Source organism: Lagopus leucura, unplaced genomic scaffold, assembly GCF_019238085.1.
Source record: "Lagopus leucura isolate 7727_CA_CO unplaced genomic scaffold, USGS_WTPT01 Super-Scaffold_100019, whole genome shotgun sequence".
Classification (NCBI taxonomy): Eukaryota; Metazoa; Chordata; class Aves; order Galliformes; family Phasianidae; genus Lagopus; species Lagopus leucura.
Window position 1 is genome coordinate 6,399,498 of NW_024962273.1, and position 23,213 is coordinate 6,422,710.

The following is a 23,213-nucleotide window of genomic DNA, read 5'->3' on the forward strand; positions in this document are numbered from 1 at the left end:
AGTACTGCACAACAACTACTGCAACATGTTGGTTTTTTGCACATATTTAAAAAGTGGCACAGCCTTACCTGCCTGCATAGAAATATAGCTGCAATAAATCCTAGGTTCTCTATAAGTCCCACCTTTTTCTATTAATTCAAGTTGACAACTTGTGAGCACATTTTGCACAACTTAAAAAACAAAAAAAAAAAAAAAAAAAGAAAAAGAAGAAAAAGACAGCTTCCATACAGGTGTGACATATGCAATGTTAAACTCATAGACAAAGTTCAACAAACAAATTCTATTGCCATTATGAAGTTTTACTTTTTGATTGCTGAAAATCAGCCAGTGGGGTAACACAACAGAACAGAGAAACCATACACAGTGTACAATTCCCTCTGTTGTTATATTTAGTTTTTCACATGACAATTACTCTTTTTCTACAAAAAAATGCCTCAGCAACAACTAGGCACTCACTTAGGCCCAAGGACTTTTTAGCATTTAGCAAAGTAAATGGCATGTGGCAAATATGCCTGAAAAGGAGCTTTTTTCTGTCCTTTCATATTTTTGGATAAGAGACCGCATTCAAAGGAGAGGCAAGGCAGAACACACTCAAAAGAAAAACCTCTGTTGAAGTTAGCACTTAGAACTGGTTTCAGTGCCTTAAATATCGTTGACAGGAAGCATGCAGATGGATTTTTAAACAAGATCATGCAGTATTAAAAGTACTAATGGGGTTACTTTGCATAATAGAATTTAAATAGAAAACATAAGAATGGGAAAAAAAAAAACACCCTCATGTTTCCGGAGAGCTCAGTGAACAGTCAAGCATGGTAATACACCAAAGATTTGAATACAGCTTGCTTGTTGCTCACTAATAATTTTCTGCCCTTATAATCAGAGTTCTCAAAACAGAATAGGAGTCTGGGAATCTTGGAAAGGCAACCAGGGTTCCAATCTGGCATAAAATCTTTACTGATGCATGATATGTATGCACTTTCAATCACAGCCCAATAATGATGCTGCTATCTCTGCATCAGAGAACAAAATACAAAAATAAACTTTAAATATTGCAAAACATTACTTTTTAGCTCCTATTATAAAAAAAAAAAAAAAAAGCTCTAAATCCTTGACCAATCTATAATACTGCAATCACTCATGCTTCAGAAAGCATTTGCTTGCAATCTCTTTGCCATGTTTTCTACAAAGGAAAAATAGCAGTTGTTTCCAGCATTAAAACCCAGAAATGCTTACTTATTGAAATTTCAATACAGTCATACTCTTCAGAAAAACTGATTATGAAGTGATTTGTTTCAAAGAGCAGAATATAACAGTAGTCTAAGTTGCCTTACGTAACAGAGCTCTTCCCTAGGGAGCTGTACTTCAGCATTTCTTGGAGTGGGTCTAAGGAAGTGCACACAGCTGTACCACAAGTATTCACGCAAATGCTTTCCTCAATCACACCATCACCCTTGGTGTTCTCTTGAGCAGGATCTCACAGTCAAAGTTCCTAATAGTTGAACTACTCAAATACACACACTTGAGCCTTTGGCTCCTTTTCCATGTATGATATAGACCAATAATATTAGCAAATCGTGTGGATATGGAACAAGTTCTGCTCATTAAAGTCCAGTCACTAATTCTGCAACCACTCCCAAGCCACATTTCCCTACCACGCCTTTTTCAGTTGGAACGCCTCTTCAAAGAATTTAACTAGACAGCTAAATTGCAAAGCATGCCAGATAGACAGCAGTGTGTACACTTCTGCTACAAAGAGCAGAAAAGTTTAAAAGATGTGACTAAGCCATCTAATTAGAAAGAACAGGACGTGCCTTGGCCATAGCCTCAGGGACCATCACCAAACTTTGGAAGTCAGGCTGATCTCTACCCAGGGCTTCTTTTTAGACTTGGGCTGAGAACTCCAGCACGTAACAGCACACACTTTTCTCTTTCCTAAGCCTCACATACCCTCAAGCTAGCTGGCAGTGGTGAATCTTTCTGCACCTTTCAGAGAGAACAAACTTAAATTGCTACTACGGCATGCAAAAGAATGATCTTTTGAGCCTAGAACCAAGTACCGTTAAGTCAAGTCTTGTGATAGAGTAGGTCAGGTAATCATTTAATCTGATAAAATTTATATAGAATTCATAAGGAATTGTGCTGCTCAGTTGTATTTCTGCCATTTTCTCCTCACAACTGCATCAGCAGTACAGCCTATAACAATGCAAAAGTAATTCACAGAAGAAAAAGCCAGCCACCACTTTCCACAGGTAGCCTGAGCAGGGAGTTCCCAATCTTTATTCATATTGATGTATTTTTTTCCTGTGTGTGAAAGTAGGGCAGAAAATTTATGCTTATGATTCTGCCTTTTATCTGCATTTTATTAAACCACAGAATTGTCTTCAATAATTCAAACATCCACCTCAATGATAGCATTTCATTATTAAGCTCCAAACTCGTCACAAAGCCAGGGATACTTACGGAACATTGTATAGAACTGCTGGGGATTAAGGTTCCACTTTCCCCATGGTGTTTTGTGCCCTTTAGACTGAGCATAATGGGCATGGTTAAATTCTGGTTCAGTTCCAAAGGAATCCAGAACTCTTAGCATACACCTACAACAACAAAAAAAGATTTTCTATAGGTACACGTGCACATATATATATATAAACGTGTGCATATACACACACAGTTATAATTAAGAGGTGTTTTGTTTGTATTTGCAACTGAGAATAATTTATAAACCGAATGTACATTTCAATTTCAAACATTTCTGGTACATTCACAAAGACATTACAATCAGCAAGTTCAAGGATATTTCAGACATTCAAATAACAACCCTGGAGCTTGTTTTGGGTTTTTTTTTTTTTAGTTCTAACAAAATGAAGTCACGCTTGAACATCTAAGTAGAGCTTATGGGAATGTGACTATGGTCACCTACAATCCTTAGGCTCTGAAGTCGAATTTAGGCAGAAGAAGAGAGGATTCTTCATCTATTTTCTAATGCTCTAATGCACTAGTACAAAACCAGTGCCAAGGGCCATGTGTCAAGATTAGACTAGTACTTTGTCTTTAGACAATTGTATTTAGTCTCCAGATTCTGACTTCTGGGTCAATTAAACCTACCAGGGAAGCACTGAAGACTGCCTAATTTGCTGAAGACTTTCAGTGTGACAAAAAGTTTTATAAGCGAATGGCCTGAGACTTCTAAAGAAGTAATACAAAAGTCAGAAGTCTTCAACAGCTAGTTTACAACTGAAAGAAATCTTGGCATTGGATTACTAGAAGTCTAGATGAGAGATTTACACTCAGTTCTTTGCCAACAGCCCTATTAATTCCTTGAACAAAAATTAATCCAATTACAACTTGCTTTATTTAAAAAGAAAAAAGAGTCCACGGGACATGAAAGCCAGACAAAAAAAATAATCTTAATATGAAGAAAATGGTGTGGAAACTTCAGATTCGAGAAGTTATATCTTGAAAATGCAGTCTGGTAAACCTTTGATAATGTTTAGACAGGAACTTTATTTGCAGCAGTTATTCTGACCATTAGGACCACTGGAAATAAATTCTATTACAGTGTTGACTCTCCCATTCTTCAGCTTTCCAGTAACAAAATCTGTCAGATAGAGTTAGAGTTAGAGTTAGTTAGAGTTAGTAGAGTTATCTGACAGATAGGCTGTGTAGCATTATGTGGCACGCTGCATTACGATATAAAGATATGAACACTCACTACAGCACATTATGTCACTAGGCTTGTGTATGGTGCAAACCAGAGCAGTAAAAGTCACTAGTAACATAGCTGCATTTCCAAGTCTTCAACATACAACTTATATATGTCCTAAGCCCATATAAAGAGAAAATACCCCAATGTGACAGCAACTTATACACTGCCATATGGAATGACACTGTTGCATACAAGAGTACAAATGGGGCCAATTTACTTTGTTTGTTTTTGAATCTTCACGGAGATCTTTCAAGCAAAAAGCAAGTCAAAATATACAACAATTCACCAAGCAACAAAGCTGGCAGATCAGTTTCTTTGCAGTGTTTTATGTCAACTGTTCTCAATGAAAATATTTTACAATGGTAGCAATTATCTCTGCATTATACAAAATACTCCAGAAGAACAACAAAAATAACTTCTGCAGTGATGACCCACTGAGTAATAAAAGCCCTCTTATTTCTTGGCAAGCGTTGAAACAGAATTCTTACCGAATGTACAGCAAATGGACAGGTACACGAGTGCAGAGAAAAAAGATAGTGAGTGAGAGCTAATGAAAAACTGCAATACTATTGGAGTTTGTCTAATCATACATGTAAGGAGCAAGGCATTGCAAGCCATCAACTCAAAGTGCTTTGTTTCCTCCCTTTCTCTTATATTCGGATGTAAGATATATGAGCACTAATATATAGTGATGAAGTGTAACTACGTCCAAGACAAACAGGGATTCTCAAGTAATAGTGTGAGAACTGCAGTGCAATGGATAATAAGCTCAACAAGGAAGCAGAGAAAACAAAATCTGTGTTTACAGTGTTAGAGTGTGAAGAAAATCTGAAAGACGAGAAAGATCACAGTGAAAATGATTGGTGTCAGACTGATTAAGCTATTCAGGGGCACGATTGGTTGACTCACAGCAGATTAAAAACCAAGCTGTCACACGTCTCCTCTTTACAAATACTAAACTGAACTATCTTTTAGATTTCACAAAGATAATGCTGGAAATACTGAGAACTACTGTATTTTATAGTATGACATTTCTCTCACACCTAAAAACTGGAAAGCAAGGGGTACATCACTATCAGAGAGCAGAGCATTGTCTTTTGACACACGGAGTATTTTACAATGACTGAGCCAGAAAGCACTCTTCTTATCTACAAAAGACTTCTACAAACCATAGATGAGTTCTAAACAGAGGATAGGTAGATAGCAAACAGAAATAGACATTAACATCTTCTTTCTTCTGTCACTGATGTAAACACATTTTGGATTTACAAAAAAAAAAAACCAGAAAAGCAATGAGCTGCACTACTCAAACTATAATAAGATACTAATTTTTATGTTACTTCCTTGCACATAAATTGCATTTAAATATCCAGACTTGAAAATTGAAAAACACTGCCATATCTAGGCATTCTTCTGCTTGAACATAATGCACACTCAACGAGATGGCTTTTGATATATTCATGCTACTTACAGCACAATTATACCACAAATAAAACATGTACTACGTTTTAGAGAGGTGTTGGTGCTACAGACCTCAAAAGCACAAAGCAGTATTTCAGTTGCTCAGAAGCTCAGAAACACCTCTCAGAGCAGGTCATTCTTCTGAGCTAGTAGTTCTAAGAATCTGATTTCAGATTGCCAAAACCTTCTTCAGGGCTCAAGCCCTCACAAAGATTACATATAGTACTTCCATGAAAGGACTGTAGGCAGAAGTTTATTCTTCCACTCTATTTCAACCAGAAGCGAATAACAAACTTTCATTCACTTATAGTTGAGTATGGTTTGCATGAAACAGACTGAGCTGACCAGCAGGTCTGCTGAAAAACAGATCTTCTGGCATGAAGCAGAACATTTCTTTCAAGATAAGGGAACAGTTTCTGGTATCATTACATACTAATAAGTGAAGAAACAAAGCATGTAAAGAACAAGGGCTTTAAGACAGCTACATGTATGATAACATTTACTTTACTGGAGTGAACTTAACACAAACATGTAAATAAGGTCTTTTATACCAGACTTACTCCCTCAACTTGAAAAATGTTATTATTATTACAAACTTTATGAGGTAACTTACAATGCTGAAAAAAAAAAGTTTGCAATAGTATTCTTAAAAAGGAGATAGCTTGCGTGAAACTGAATTAATTCATCTGCTCTAATCAATTCTGGTAGTCTCTGGGAAATAATTTAGTCTCCAGAACTATGGGGGAATAAGCAGGAACAAGAAGTTCACAACAAATCAGGTCAAGAAAGACACTTAAGTATAACTGTATGAAAGAATGGCTGTGGTATTTTTGGCAAAAAAATCACTTAAGAAGGATAAATACAGGTGATCTGTTTTTCAGCAACAGTGTAAACTAGATGAGCTCCTATTCAATCCTCTGATAGTGCTGCAGAAGAGCAATTAAGTGATTTAATTTGCATCTTCAAAACCATATGAAAAACTCATATACTACCTAAGATATTTATTTACAATTAAATTTAATTCTACTCTGCTTAAACAGAGCACTCAGTCATTACCACATATTGGGAACCAATGAAAAACAGACTGACTGCTAAAGATTTAATCATTCATGAAACAAACAACGAAAACTGAAGAGCTAAGGTGATAATCTCAACATCATGGCATATCTTCATATCTTTGCTACAGAATATGCCATATAGGAAATTAAAAAAAAAATAGAAGAAACTTTTTCAATTTATACACATGGTTTTCTATCCTGACCACAACACTGTAATATTACCATTTAGTGACAATTACATCTTGCAGACAGACAACCAACTGTAGCTCAGTGGAAAATGAGATTAGCTTTATTAGCAGACTCCTAGAAACCAGAATATCCATTTACTGCTCCGCTTCAAAAAAGAGATTAGGAGTAATCTAATCTGCAGTGTTGATCACAGTACTCGCCTTTAAAATTATGCTGAAAAGACACAAGGCTCTAGCAAATCCTGAGGCAGAAAGAAAACAATTCTTCCTTCAGGAGAACACCTTTCAGTAGCATTTATCAAGTAGGATTTACTGGACTTTATGGATCATAAAAACAGCTAATTCAACTAGGAATTGAAACTTTAAAGTCAGTAATTTAGAGTTGGTTTTATTTCATGCTGACATAATATCAGAGCAACACAAGTGAAGCCTACTGATTTCAAGTTACTCACAGAAGTAAATGTGGTTCTGTAACTGCAGACAATAAGACCATACTAAGTAATTTCTTATGACCACCATCTTCCGTTCCTAATGCTATTAGATTATGGAAACATCAGTAAGTACTGTTACTAGAAGGTTTATTCCTTAAATCTACCCCTGAAGACAATTCTCTCCTCAACATTTTTGGGGATGAGACAGAAATACTAAACTGTGGTTGAGCAATAAATTCTGAATAGATAAATCTTCGCAATCATCAATCCAGTATAGTTACAAACACTGACAAGGAAAACATGCTTGGGTTAGCCAACCAACAACAAAATTCAATCATCTTTCAGTCATTACGGGACAAAAGTTGAGGGTGTTGGTATAAAGAAGAGAGGGTAAGAAAAGATGATTGCTCTAGAACATGATATAATGCACAGAGATGAAAAATGTTTCAGTCTACTACAAGTATTCCAGACTTGGTTGGGAGAAGTGGTAAAGGGGGTATGCAAAGAAGTAACAGCTCCTTTATTCCAAAGAGTGAAGGGCAACAGAAAACTACATTTTTACTTTTAAATAATTTCCAATTCATGTAAATGTACTCACATCAGTATTTTGATATGTTATTCAATAGCAGCTCTTTAACAAAGCAGTTAAGAGGTCAACTAACTATGATACTTACTGGTAATGCACCCATGACGGTCCAAGTGTTTTCTTAAACTGAGTGAGTCCCACTATATCAATGTAGATGAGTTCTACAACTTTATCTCCCTGGGTAGGGCAGCCAGATCTGTTACCTACAACCTTCTTCATAATTCTAAACAAAAAGAGAAGGAACACGGAAAAGTATTACTTTCAGAACTACCTTGATTTCATGCTATTTTATTATTTACACAGATAACCCATCTTTCCAAAAAAGCCAGTCTTTTCCTTTACAAAACATTAGCTATGTAACTATATTTAAGTACCCAAGATCCTCAACATTCACTGAAGAGCTGTTTATACATCAGTAAGTTGCTAATTTTTGCTAAAAGACTCTTTACTTAAAAAAAAAAAAAAAAGTAATATGGTCAGAATGTTTAAAAATTGTGTGTTTTGAAAGTGATGGAAAATGATTTCAGACTTCCATTGACAGCTCTATGGTGTAAGAGCTAAAAATGATGCTGTTATGTTTGTTATAAAAAAACTGAAAAGCCACACAAAAGGTGTACGTTCTCAAGCTTAAAATAGATTAATTATGCTTAATGCTGTCTGTCTAATGCACAGCAAAAGAAAGATAAGTGAGGCAGCAATTTGACCTAACATAAGCAATTAACTACAAAAAATATTTTAAAGTATTAAAACCTGTATTTTAAAAATCAGATACTGATTGAATAATAGTATAAACTGAAGAAGAGGACATAGAATTAGGTTAAAACTTCTTACTGCAGCTGGTTAAAGCACCTGGGATGTTAAAGAATAAGCTGCTTAGTTTAAATTTTACAACATTCACTTATGAAGTCTCAGGAGCCTGAAGCTACAATGAAAACACATTATCTTTTTCATAGCACATATATTTAACTCATGAAAACAATCTTGTCTGTTTAGTGAATTATCACTTTCATTTTATCCTTCAAGAAATTATATGCTCTGCTAATAGAAGCTTCAAGCGTTTACAGTTTCCCTTTTTTTTCCCCTTTGTATTCCCATTTCAAAATTGAAAGTAATCTCCTTACTCCTTGAGCTCTGCTAGTGAAGCTGAAATCCTGATATCATGGCCCAGTAAGTAGAGAGATGTAATTAAATCACTCCATTGGACTAATTCACCAAGCGGGCCACCACTAAACGCATTCTCAGCAATCTTGAATCCGGACTCTTTTGTCAAAAGCCCAAGGTGAACAAGAATCTGGAAAGAAAAGTTGTACATTCCTTAATGACATTAAACATGCAGATAACATACTTCACAGCACTTTTTCTTTAATTCCAACCATCTACAGACAGAAAAAAAGAAACAAAAAGAAACACAAAGCCAAAGCAAAACCCAGCGATCAACAACAGCAATCCAACACCTCCACCTTAATCAGAGACCTTGTAAATAATTTAATTCGTAATTTATCTTTAGTAACTGTAAGAATGTTACCATATTACTTGCATTATTATGTGCCAACAGATCAGTAATAACATGCCAAATTTGATATTATTCACAAAATTATTTGTATTCTGACACACTTATGCAATAAGACAGTTCAGTTCATGTTGCCGTGAGCAAGCCATTAAAAGCTAGGAAAGACTTCACAAGAGTGACACTGGAGGAGAGTTTTCTCTGCAGCTCCTTGAAATTTGTGCTTAACTTTCTAAGTAAGCTCAGCTCGGTTCCAAACACTTCAACACTTCACTATGTCTCTGGACTGTTATTTGAGTGGTGGTACATATAGTGCCAAGCACAAAGCCCCCTGACATCAAAACACTTCTCCTTCACTCTTTAATGTAACATTCATAAAAACATTTTGCTCCAATCCAGAATTGGTCAAATTAACATGAAGTCATCATGTGTTTTGCAGAGCAACCTTAAAGAGCTTTTAAAAGCATAGAATAAGCACTACAACACCCCATCAAAGCTGCCTGAACAAGACAGTACTGCTTCTGTTTCTTTTTATGCATTCTGAGATGCTATATTTCTTTACTAAGCAGGCTGGATTGCTGCTTGAAATGAGCAATGCATTGACAGAGGGTGAGCCTTCTCAAGGACTGTGGCATGTGACAAACCTGAAAACCACAACACGGAGTCTATATCTCACGCAGGAACTGTGAACCTCAAGCAAGGAGCCAACCTGTGGTAGGATCATGACTGCCTCTCAGGGTTGGCTCCAGTCAGCATAGGGCAGGAAGGGAAATTATTGTGTTTATAACTGTTGGCTTTATTTTAACTAGTTGAGGTAAATAAGAAATAAAACTTAAAAATGAAAACAAAATAGAAACTTTGATTTCAAGAGTATTACAGACTTTAACCTGGACTCACTAGAGGTCAAAAGAGATCCAGTCAAAAGTTGTGATCAACTCAAAGTCTCCTCCAATCCAAAACAAAGATGCCATTTAAAATGCTGCACAACTGTTGTTTTCTACAGGTATCTAAAACATTCCTGTGTAATCAGTTTCTGTTAAATTCACAGTTCCTCTCTTTGGAATCTTCCGTATAGTTTTTCTTCAAGTTAAGATTAAAGAGATGAGAAATTTTTTTCAACGGCTACCTTACTAAATGTTTATAAAACTATGTGTAAACCACCAATGGAAAAATAATTTAAAAAAATAAAATACCCTTTGAAAAGGGACCGACACGAACCTCTTAGACATATTTGATCCTTCTACACCAAAGTTGCTTTTGGAAAAGTAGCTTAAAAGCAGGCTAAATGATTGCAAGTGTCAGGAGTGAAAGATGTTTTAACTTACCTTCTTTCGTTTTCTATTCTCCAAATTTTGTTTTTCTGCAAGTGATTTAATTGCTTCGATCCAGGTATCAGCCATTCGTCGGATACGTAACGTCATCCATCTGAATTCCTCATGCCTCGACATCATTTTGTAGAGAGGATCAAAGTTGATACGAATTTCAGCCTTCAATAAAAACGTTAAAAAAACATACAAAAAAATACTAATGTTATTCTTCAAACTGTGGACCTTCCAGAAGTGATGAAAATTCCCAAATATGAATTCTGAGCTTTACGTTACTTGTGGTTAAAGAGCAGAATGTTAGAAAAAGGTATACTGATTATGTTGAACTAAAGCTGAGATTCTAGTTCAAATATTTAAAATATCTTTATTTAAATAGAGGTTTCTAAGCCATGTAAAGTAATTATTTTTATTAGTAGTACTTCGTTGCCTTTGAATACATTTGTGGTGTTTCAGAGTGTATCTATTTCTGCAATACAAGAGTTGGTTTTTTTCCCGTGTTTGCACAATGAGGTTAAAGCATCTTTAGAACAAAATACTAATTCAGAAAGTTACACTGAAGATTCAGTTATGTTATGGATCTTCAAAATGCAACGAAGTATCTGGTGATATCATTAAAGCACAAACTTTACTACAGTAATGCTTCAAACATTACTACAGTAATACTTTAAAAGGAAATACTAGTTTTCAAGCTAAATTGCTAAATCAATCTAAAACCAATTGGTTTTTAGACCATATGTCAACCTATATCTACATTTTATAATCAATGGTCACACGCAGCTCAGCAATTATTTAAAAATACTTAAGTACTACATAATTAGACAAAAAAGAATTTAAAAACTCAAGAATTGTTTCCAACAGAAAAAAAAATCAAAATGTTACAAAACTGAAATCCACATAAGGCTCTTCTGTTACAGTATTGTTATATATAAATCTCAGATTCATGGGACAGCAAAAATGGGCAGTTTCACAGATATTTAAAGGAGCGATGGTGGACGTGACGATATGGCTGCTTATTACTGGTGAAGAGCCTGTTGGAGCTGTATCTTAGTCTGTGCACAGTGCTTCATAACCTAAAGCATGTAAATGTTTTTAGAGAAAATCTACCACCAAGACTGCAGCATGATAGAAGAAAGTACATGATGAGCCACATATGCATACATGTACATATATGCAGTCAAACATTCTTCCCTTCAGCTTTCAGGAACTGAGGAACAGCAATGGTAAACTCTAGTCTCATTAGCATTTATGTGAAACAAGACTCCAGAATCTTTTGCAGGAACAACAATACTGAACTGTTTTAATGTTTTTCTTACCACTGTCTTTTGATCAGTTTCTTCATTAGGATTTTTTGCTCTCCAAGGTAAACGAGGACACCAATTTTCAACCTGTAAAACAATCAAATGAAAATACATCATTCTATTCTACTTTCAGCTCACTTATCCAGCTCTGACTGCCTATATATTACACTTTCCTGCAGTTTGAATAAGACATCAGCTGATCAGTAAGTCACTGCAAGGTAAGAATGCCTTTTGTAATCTGTCTTTCAAAATGGCTTTCTGAAATTCATCGCTTTTAACCTTGCGACAACCAAAAACAGCACTTAATCATTAGTTCATAATAATGAATGCAAGAGAGAAAACTCAAGTCAGAGGTCAGCTGTTAAATGCTCTGAATGAGGTTTGTCTGAATAGTTTCTAAATGCTTTCATAAAGCACTAAGTTTGTTATGCTTCTAGAACTTCAAAACTGTATTTTTTTTAACATTTTGCTGTCTCCCTAAGATATGTTTACAAAAAAAAAAAAAGATTGATAAAAACAAGGAACAATGCTCTGCCTTGTAGTAGAATAGGCAATTTTTTAAAAAAAGATGAATTAGAAAAATTCCTAATTGTTAAGTAATGTAATAATAACACAAGTATTAATAGCCATAATTCTGACAGAATTATGACAAAAAAAAGAAACAAGCAATGCAAATGCAGTACTTCTCCTATCACCTCTTCTAGAAAAAGAACCCCCTACAACAGCTACTGGTAGGAAAAAAAACAGCAAATGGAAGATAGCCACCAAAAGTGCCTGTGCTATCTCTAGAATTGTCACTTGTCCTACTAAATCTGCATTATCCACGTGAAATGATCTGTCCCTTTATTTCTGTGAAGAAAGAATCTCACTGTTGGAAACAAACCCATGAAAGCAAAACAGAAGCATAACTTTATTGTTAAATGGCAAAACCAAAGTTTATATGCCAGCTAGAATACCCCATCACGAATGGTTAAATTCACAACTTGTAGAGAATCAGAAATCAGTGTTGCTCATAAGGGGCCCTCCAGTCACAGACCTGTCAAAACACCATTTTAGCTTAATCATGCTGCAATAAGCCTGAAGTATTAAAGATTAAGGGCTTAAGATTGTACCAAATGATTGCCTAGAAGAGCAATTACACGAAAATAATAAATTAACAGGCATCATAACCTCATTAAAAAGAAGAAACATAGCAAGGTTAAGTTCCTAGGACAAATTATACAAAAACCTTAATTTGAATGTTACAACTTAATCTACTCAATATATTTAATGCAACATTTGATAGCAATGACCTGATCAACTTGGTTTGAAATTCCTGATTACTCACTGGTCTCCAGCTCTGCAAAAGCTGTAGAACTTGTAGCAATTAAGAATCCTAAAGCAAGTTGCGAAAAACTGGTAGAAAGGAGTTGCAAGCTCCAAATTAAAAATCATGCATGGTCCAATCTCTCTTTCTCTCTGTGTGAGTAATCTTGAATTTTTCCTATCATCAAAATTGATCTAGCAGTCAAGACATTTCAAGTACAATTGTATGTGCTCTTTTTCTGGCTTATATATTTCACGCTGCACCATCACAGATCTAAGAAAACTGAAGTTTCCAAGCTGAGTATTTGACTGAGAAACAAACAGTACGTCTGTGCTTTCAGAAACATTCCATTGTCCTTCTAATTTAAATTAAATTGCAGTAATTCTGTTCACAGAAGCAAATATAAAGAACGTGGTTGGTCTAGTATTCATTTTTTTCTTATGGATACTTAAGGAATTCCTTTTCTCATTTTTGAAATAAGAAAGAACAGCTTAACTCATCACCAGATTTTTAACACATGCTCTTCAAAGTCTGTTTGTTTTCTAATTTCAGCACTAATAAAAGTGGTAGGAAGAACACGCAGGCATTCTCATAGAAAACGAAAAGGATTGTGGTTATTTCTGTGGGCTAGTGGCTCACAAACTTAGAGCTTTGGATGTTAAGATGGTCAATAAAGATCACAGGCATGCATGCATCCAGAAAGAATATTTTGTGATGATGGAACCAGCCAAAACGCCATTCCATTAACATGAGTTAATTTTACAGATAATTAAAAAGTACTGGAAATTAATATGTCATGGTTTGAGGAGAAACAAAAAGGAAAATCATGATTAGAGTGACAGCAAGAAGTCATAAAACTCAAAACTCAGTAGTGAAGCTCATACAACAGAAGTCACTTGTAGAACAGATATTATCGTTTCTTTGCCGACTTCTCTTGCCTCATGTGATACTTTAATGAATCAAACTGAGCACTTTGGCATTTCCTGATCAAAACACACAGTTTCTCATTTTTAATCCCATGATCTACTCCTAATTGCAGCTCTAATTGCTGGAGCTAAAGTTTCATGAGAACTTCACGTGACCTAGAAAACAAGCATCTTTTTCTCTTTCTTTTTTTCCGTTAAATAAAGAACCAAGCATTGTCAATTCAATTAATGACTTTAGGGTTTTTCACACAGAACACCACAAGGATTCCTATACCTAAACACGAAACCTAGAGTGGTTAAGTAATTCTCCTGGTTGCCTTGCATGACTAAACACGGCCCATAAAAGTACTCATTTCTCAACAAGGCTCATAGTTGCTCTTTTCTCAGCTTCACATGTTAACTACTGCTGTGTTAACTTTTTTTGTACACAAAGATAAGTGCTACATTTAATGAAAAAATACAAGAAGATGCTCATGAAACAATCTTTCTGCCAGCAAATACCAGTGAAAATTGAATGCTATTTACTCCAGATTTATTGACATAACACAAGTGCATCCTAGGGTTCATTATATTGAGTACTAATTTCTAACTACAGATGTGGTGATTAAGAAAGGTGAGGAATTACTAACCAGTTCAGATTAGCTTGAGGATCTTGTTGGCTTTCAATCTCCTTACTGCAGTAAGTAACCACTGACAGTATTACAGTATGCTCTTTGAAAAGATGTCATGCTTGGAACTTGCTTCTCCCTCCCTTGATCCCCTAATACTCATAGGAAGTTGCTCTGCTAGATCTGGTGATCACCTTTCATTGAAACTATTAGGGAAATGGTGGGATATAGTGGGAAGGTGAGGGGCTGAATTAAGGACTTTTGATGCACAACATTTCCTGGAAGCTGATACAGTGGGAAAAGAAAAATACTGCCTTGATTAATTTCATACTGTATTGCTAACTAACAACAAAAAGTGTGTGGGAAATGCAACAGCATTAAAGTATATCTTGTCCTTGACCAAGAAGCTTTTTGATTATATCACATGCACAATGGAAAAAGTGCATCTGGATAAAGACATACAAATACACATATGTATATATATGACTATAAATAGCAAGAAGTTACTGTAAATGCCTAAGGCTTCATTATGAAGTCAGAAATATGGTATTGTGCCACACTGTTACAGAAGTTATCCTTGTCATTATATCACTAGTGTGCATAGATGAAACCTCCATTAGAAGTGTATAAATACTAGAAACTTTGTATTTGTTTAGGTACAGATGATCACATGGCCAAAAGCCAGAAGTTTGAGCAAGATGAAGGAGGGCAGCAAAATGTGTTTAGATCTTATTCTTCAGCTTACTTATGTATTTTATTTGATTTTTTAAGGAAAAAAAAAAAAGTAAAAACTAAGCTGTGAAGAGGGAACTGGGACTTTTCTCCCCACTTTCCAGGGCTGTTTCTCTCACAGGGTTTGCAGCAGTTCTTTTTCCATGTTATTCTCTCCATAGCAACCAACTGCTACACTGCAATACACATGATTTGATAGGAAGGATGTGGTGTCAGAGTACAGAACAGAAGTTAAAGAAGACTGTTGGGAAACAGCAACTGCAGATTCAAAGACTGCCCTTTTTTAGATGAGTGACAAGCTATTAATCAGATTACAGTGTATTTATTTTTCTTGTGTCATATTTATGAATAAGAACAGCTCTGTCTCCTGTAACTAGTGTTGAAGCCCAATCAAATGCACTGATTAATCTCTTGAGCATGATCTAAGGTTAAGTCCACCAGAGAAGACCAGCTACACAATAGACAAAGAAACTTGAATATACTTGTAATAACCTGGCAACTGTCTGCAGTGTGGCCAGTTTGGGCACCTTCCACTTTGAATGAGTGCTCTGCCAGAAGCTCTCCCACAATTGCAGAAAGTTCTTTAGTGTTCAAAGAGTAAGAGTTTAACAAAGCAGAAGATGAAGGACACTCTCTAGACAACTGGGACAGTCTTCATCTTGGATTCCTCTGCATGACAGGTGCAGCCCATCGAAAGGGTAACAAAACCCAGTTTCTTTGCATTTCAGATGAGTGGTTATTGCTCAACATCACTGAATCTGTGGTAAGCACTGCTATGAAGTATCTCACGTCAATTCCAGAGCAGGAAATAAACAGTGCTGCAACAACCGGTGAAGGACAGTTCATCTTTGAATTTATCAGATGGCATGCAGAGCACTCAGTATTCACTTAGGAAAGCCATTTATGAATCTGAGGCAAAAGAACTGTTCCCATCAGGAAGCTGACTTTCCCTACTCTTCCAGAAGCTGTAATATCTCTGTTCTGTCAGCATTTACTCAGTGCTAGGAAATCATTTTGACGATGGGAAAAAAAAATAATCTGTAGTACAAGCAGATTGCTTGTTTGTTCAGAGAAACTGAGAAGTGAACACAGGTAACATAGGGTGTTTTGTTCCATAGGCAAACCCAAACGGGCTCTTATCTAACTTCAGTACTGTATGCTTAGTTTTATTCCTCTCTTACATTGGCATCTAAAGCATCTTCCAGCAAGACAGAGGAATGCTAATTCCTTTGTAAAAAGTGCACAACATAGAAAAGATAACAGCCCCAATCTCTGAAATCAAGGCCAATATGCTACTAGATGACTCAGAAACAAAGTATTGAACATCATCAGCATCTCTATTTCTTAGGGAGACGCGTCAGATACTGAAGAAGTTCAGGTTTCTGAAGCTTTACATTTCAGACAAGGCTTTTTGTCCCTTCCTTCCCCCCTCCCCCCAACATATTGGTGTAGTTCATGGATGTCCAACCTTTTGGCTTGCCCTGGGCCATGCTGAATGAAGACAAATTGTCAAGGGCAACAAAAACAAAAGACTAGTGGGTTGGACATATATGGTGTCTAGTATTTAAGACAGTTTACTGTTAGGGCCTTAATATTTAAAGGGAATTATAAACAGGAGGCAAATTAACTTTTTAGTGATAAGACAAAGGTAGATAGTTATAGGACAAAGTAGAATGGTTTTAAACCAAAGGAGGGAAGATTTAGTCAGGGGGAAGTTTTTCCACTGAGAGGATGGTGAGCTGCTGAAACAGGTTGCCCAGAGATGTTGTGTATGCCTCATGGCCTTGGTGTTCAAGGCCAAGTTGGAGAGGGCCCTGGGCAATCTGGTCTAGAACTTCATCTAGAGGACGGCAACTCTGCCTGTGACGGGGGGGGCTGGAACCTGATGATCTTTCTTAGATCCCTTTGATCCAAGCCATCTGTGATTTTATGTTACGTTGCATTGAAGAAATGCAAAACATTGTTAACTCACCTAATGATTAAAAACTATGTAATGCATGCAGTAGCAGCTGGAAAATGCATCTAATACATACTAATACATCTTCAGACTACAGTTTGCATTCTGGGAACAAATCCACATTCAAAATCACCTTCAGTTTGGATTTTTCTGCCTCATCCGTCCCACAGCAAAAGTAGCAATGTAAAGAACAATACTACTGTAAAATAAATAAAGCAAAACAAACCCAAACCACTTGCATTCTGTTCCTTTGAAGTCTGAAGAACTAAAATAAGACTTCTCCCAAGTGGCACAGTAGGAACTGTGCAAAAGCTACAGAAGTTCAAAGACTGGTCACTGAAGCAACTTTAGCCTTTTGAAGTGTTGAATTCACTTTGAAGAGGAAGACCAAACATTGCACTTGTACCTGAAAGGTGAGTTGGAGATCCAAAGCCTGGGATTTTCATGAAACCTTCATGAATTCATGCCCAGCTCCAGCATGCAAGTCTCTCAGAAATTAACAGAACAAAAACAGAGGGAGCTCCCCTGAGCTGTGGAACCTGGCACCACAGCTGCTCAGCAGCAGTCCCACCCATGTGGCAGGCAGTCCTCTCAGATATTTTTTGAAGTTTTATTCTTCAATCTGATACTTTGCAGTGAAGCATAATTTTTTACTGTCTAGAAATTTGTTTTTTCACATTCCTCCCCTGAAGCAATGTCATCCATTAAATGTGTAACTGTGCCAATGGCAGAGTAGTGTTAAACAATTGTTTAACTATTATAATAGTTATATATAGTTACATATATAACTATTATAACTAAATGGTAATTTTAAGAGGAAATAATTCTTCTCAGTAAGTTTGTATCATAGTTAAAAGGAAAACAGGTTCCAAGTACTCAGAAACCTGAAGAGTTAGCTTACCTTCAAATTTCACCAATTTTAATCCCTTCCCCTCCTCTATCATTCCAGAAAACACAAGTCTGGTTTCAGAAAATACAAGTCTGGTTTTGCTATTCAGAACATTCGTATCTCCTCTGGTCTTTCAGAGGCTACAGAGTGCTGCACATCCTCCACCAGGAGTGATCTGGTGCCTCCAACAAAGCAGTAAGCAAGAAGTTCAAAATCCTTGCTGCATTATTTGTTTCTGTCCAGAACAACTTTAAGTAAAAAAACCTAAACCTGAATGCCCTATCTTCCACGCTTTGCCAGTCTGCTCAAGCAGCTAAAGCACAAGCAGAAAAAAATGGAGAAAAGCTGTTAAGCTAGCTGTCAATTACTTGTACTGCTGCAGGACAAAAAGCAAACAAGAACTGCTAGCACTTGTGCAAGCTCTGTGGAAAAGAAAGCTAGTTCTATTTTACAGATATACATAGTGATAACATAACCAGGGCATACAAGAGTTACTCAAAGATTTGAGTTCTACTCCTAACTTTGTTTCTAAGACTTGACAAGTTACTTTGTCTCTCTGTTTCTGATCTGCACTACAAAACAAAATGTATTATTTTGTGCTCTTTTGTTTACAGTTTTGAAATTTATTTACAACAGAGTGATGAGTTTAATATCCTAAGTGAGTTATTTCAGGAGAAAAAGCAGATCTCAGAAGAGTACAGAAAGGTATACATGCTTGTCATAATGAATTTGTAGATAGGATCACAAGAGCAAAAGTAGGCACACGTAACCTGATGCGTACACTGCCCTTTCAAACAGAGGATGTGTACACAGCCATCTTATTCCGAGGCTGCTACCTTAATGAGAAAAATCCTAACATAAATATCCTGCTAGAGCCACAATGCATTTTAATATTTTAAATGAGCAGTTTTGACTTGAGAGCTCTGTAGACAAACATTTATCATTCAGCTGTACAATCACACTATGAACTGTCAACTCCTCATCTCTGTCCATTTTGACAAATTACTCTTGCAGCAGCATTTCCAGTTATCCTTAGTAGCCAACACACCTCATAAATCCACATCATTGTAGTGTTATTAGAATTTCATTTCATGCTTGCATTTGCAAGCATTTAAGCTTTCAAGCTCTGCTGCTGGGCATTAATCATGGAATTAATCATAGGATTAACACCAAATTTAAACTCACGGTTAATAACATGCTCAACCAATATTAGTTTTACATTCTGTCACAGGGACAAAACTTAAATAGATAAATATAAGATCTTTGTCTGAAGTTTCCAAATAAACACACAGATGAAGGTATTTATTGCATTCTTGTTCCATTATGAAACAAGAAGTTGCTCAAATTCTACATTTCTTCTTAAAGAAAAATTCACATCCCTACACTCTTGAAAAACCATTTGGCCTCCATAAGCTGAAGTCTGTACATTAGAAAAAACAATGCATCCTTTATATCACCTTGGCTTAAAGTTTATAGAAATACTATGAATCCCCTAAAATATGTTGGCTAGCAGATTAGACAACAAAAATGGACAAAAAATTCACAAAGTTCTAGAAGTATAATATCTATAAGAGCACTTGATGCAATCTTATGCACACAGTTAATGCAATTTAGAAAATATTTCAATATAGACTAGCTTATTTCACAGCATTCTAAGAAGTGACACCTAATTAATCCTCTTATTCCATTTACCAACTAGAAGATGTATTTCATTCACCAGCAAGATGAGAATGGCTTCTTCATGCCTCTTCCTGCTAGCTGCGAACTTAGAAGCAAAAAAGCCAACGGCTCATAGCATTTCCTAAACAAATAGGTGAACTGCTATTTACTAAAACAATTTTTCAGCCAAAAGGTTTAACGTTTACTAACATACATGATGTTTAACATTACCAAGTAATACATTTCCTGAATGCAGAGCTTTAAGTGGTAACTTTTCTCTGCTTCACCAACATCCTGAAAGTTTGATTCAAAGTTTCCCTAAGAGTCTTAAAAAGTTTCAGCTGAACAAAAGAATTTGAATCCAACTTCCACTGTCATAACTGAGTTCCAGATCAGAAAACTGTTAGTGTACTCATCCCTATAGACTTGGAAGTTTATTTCAGGAAGGTACTATGTATTTGGCATACTAACATATGAGTACAATGGTCCTGATGCAAGACATAAGGTCCCGGCTACTGGAACAGTAACAGCTACCACTTGCAATAAAAATTGAAGAACAAGACTGGGGCAAGAAAAAGTTCACAACTTGCACCATACCTTCAGAATTTTCATTTGTATGTGAAAGAACAAGTGCTTATGTATATAGGAAGATATCATGTTTCTAACACAGTTACATCATGCTATCTAACATGAAGCTCTATACTCAGCATCCTTTTTGGAAAGCTGAAGCACTTCATTTAGGACTGGAAGAAAACAGCAATGAAAATGATGCACCTGAATGGTGGTTATCTGCATCTGTACAAGCAAAATTGACATTCTGAAATATAAGATGCATCAGGATCAACATCTACTCACATTTCACCATGAGGATGAGCTGAAATATCAATTACGAAAAAGACTAACAGCATCAGAGTTTTCAAAACTGATGATCAGAGAAGATTGTCACAGAAAATACTGTCACAAAGATATAAAATACTTAATTTGTCATTTAAGAGCATCAGATTCTCACATTCGGTTGACAGGTACCCTCACTTCTAAGATACATCTGCATTAAAAACATGAAGCACCAGCTGGCTGACAGTACACTGCAACTTCGTAATACTGATACAAATGCAACTTCACTAAAACATAACCTTTCAGTAGAAACTTAGATCAACTTCAGATGATTATGAAACTGTACATTCCACTTCTATAATAAATAAAGTAAATAAAACAGTAATCCTGTGACTTCTCCATCCTAGCTCCACAGCCCATAAATTAACACAAAGTGCTAGCACTGGAGTGAGTCAAACTTGCAGGTAAAGGCAGCATGTTTTATTCCTTTGGATAGGTGTTTAGATATACATATAACCACTACTTCTGCTTAAAGCAATGCCTTGAGAAGTTCAGCTACCATTAAATGAGTAACTAAACAATCTGCTTTCACTACAATCGAGTTACTTACACAAAAGACTTAGTGTTGTAATCTCAGATACAGAATTTAAGAACTCAACCTATTTCCCCCCAAATCTTGCAGTAGCTACACAATTAAAGCAATTTCACAGTTCTACAACCACATCAGTTCTCCAACTTGTCTACAGGTAGAAATTCACCATGTTTCTATAGTATTACCCAGAACCATTGCTGTAAGTTAGCAAAATTTTACTAATAAGAAGGAAAAGGTCAAGTGACTAAATACACCTGATTGTTTCTGGCACATACACCACAAGCTGGTAACTGAGCCCACAGAAAAACTCAATAAAATTTCACCTCGGAGAACAAATATTATTCAGGAAACAGGAAATCCTTGAGAAACAAGCAAACCAACAAAGTTTAAGGGCAAGCCCCCTACTCAGCTGCATACAAAACTAGGACAGACACCAAAAATTTTACCAACATCATCTGCAAATTCACTTGAAAATAATGACTTTTGGGGGTTATTATTTTCTGTTAATAGCTTCCACCTTGTTTCACTTTCCAAATTTCACATTCCAAACAATTCCCCTAATATTCCTGTCTATTGCTACCTCAGGAGCTACACAGAAAATAACAGAAAAAGTATTCAAATGTGAAGATCTATGATAAAGCTTCATTCTTCAGTTACACAGGATGTCTAGTGAAAACTCACTGAACAGTCACTGTTTACACCAATTCAGTTATAAATATTAAGATTCTCCATGTTAGAAACACCTGGAGGATCTAAGAAAAATAGCAACACTTTTCTTAATAATTCTGTTCTAATTGTTTTCTGAAGAAAAGCATGATTTGTTTTGAGAAATTGCTTGCAAATAGTTTCCAAAAACTACGGAGGCATCTAATGTTCCCCTTAAATGGACAAAAAAATTACTGACCTCACTGAGGTAAATAAAAAAGGAGCATGTGGACCCATCTACACCATAACTTGCATAACAGGGATCCGATCGCCACATATCTTTCATCCACTGAAACAAAACAAAGATACAGTCTGTTAGGGTTAAGCACCACATAATAACTCTAAATTACACTATTTCACACTGAAGTCAAAAATAACAGAGGAAAGCTGTGAGTCACTATATCCAAACAAACAAAAATGTCAAATAACCAAAAGGAAGTTTAGGAATATTTTGCAGCATGCTGCATGTCAGCATTTAACTACACTGGGGAAGTAATTACATACCAAATTTGAGTATGGTTTATACAAAGTGATAACCACGCAAACAGAAGCAAATATCAAAAAGAAAATATATTCAAGGATTCACACATGTGGGTGTGGCTGGAGTTGACTCCTATTGCCCTGTTACAGCTGCTCTGGAATGTAACAGGCTGTCTGAATTACAAAGATTGGAATCTGCCTGATTCTGGCAAGAATCTGACATTTCTGAAGCAGCAAATGATTCATTTACAGTCTTATTTTAGCAGTCAAATGATGTATTACATAGCCACTTCGCAGCCAGTATGTGAAAATGGACCAGAACACAGGCCAGAGAATCAATGGTTAGAGATTATCTTCAAAAAAAATTAAAAACTGAAACCCTCCCCCCCCCCCCCAAAAAAAAAAAAAAAAAAAATGAGTCAAAGAGTTTTTATTTACAGAAAAAAAAAGTAACAAAACTCTGCATGGAATTCTCCAGTTGTGTACACCTTCAGTAAATAAGTAATACTGGTAATTATATGTGAACATCCAGCAATTTTCCTTTTAGTCCAACTATTAACCACAGTCTCCTTACATTTGTTGACATATTTGGGAAAAAAAAAAGGTCAATTTTAGTAAGGTTATTTTTCTTTTCCAGTGGATGTCTGATGATTTTCCACGTTTAGTCTTTCCAACTGCAATACTAGTAAAATGTATGATTTACAGAGAATTAGATGTATATCCTCAAACCAGAATGGAATGATCTTGTTTTATTTACATTTATTTTTAACTATTTTTTTAAAGCTTTCCATCTAAATGAAGTTTTAGGGTGAATTGATAGATGTCATCATCATGAACAAGAAAATGGCTTTCTGTTTGGAAATGGAACAACTTCTCTGCTGGGAGCCTAAGTTCTAAGTTCTGTAGTGACGTGTGCTCCTAAACATCATCTTTTTGACTCAACTTTTCTTCCTTTACACCACTGA

The 23,213-nt window shown here is 35.9% G+C and overlaps 1 protein-coding gene across 4 annotated transcripts in view; it reads right to left on the reverse strand.

Moving 5' to 3' along the window:
* Positions 1-23,213, reverse strand: part of MGAT5 (alpha-1,6-mannosylglycoprotein 6-beta-N-acetylglucosaminyltransferase) — a 113,525-nt gene that overhangs the window by 33,539 nt on the left and 56,773 nt on the right. For all 4 annotated transcript variants that reach the window (XM_042877675.1, XM_042877676.1, XM_042877674.1 and 1 more), the window contains 6 exons: positions 21,968-22,057; positions 11,576-11,647; positions 10,263-10,424; positions 8,552-8,721; positions 7,519-7,653; positions 2,461-2,594 (listed from right to left, as the gene is read on the reverse strand). In XM_042877675.1, the coding sequence (XP_042733609.1) occupies positions 2,461-2,594; positions 7,519-7,653; positions 8,552-8,721; positions 10,263-10,424; positions 11,576-11,647; positions 21,968-22,057 (763 nt within the window). The remainder of the gene's footprint in view (positions 1-2,460; positions 2,595-7,518; positions 7,654-8,551; positions 8,722-10,262; positions 10,425-11,575; positions 11,648-21,967; positions 22,058-23,213) is intronic.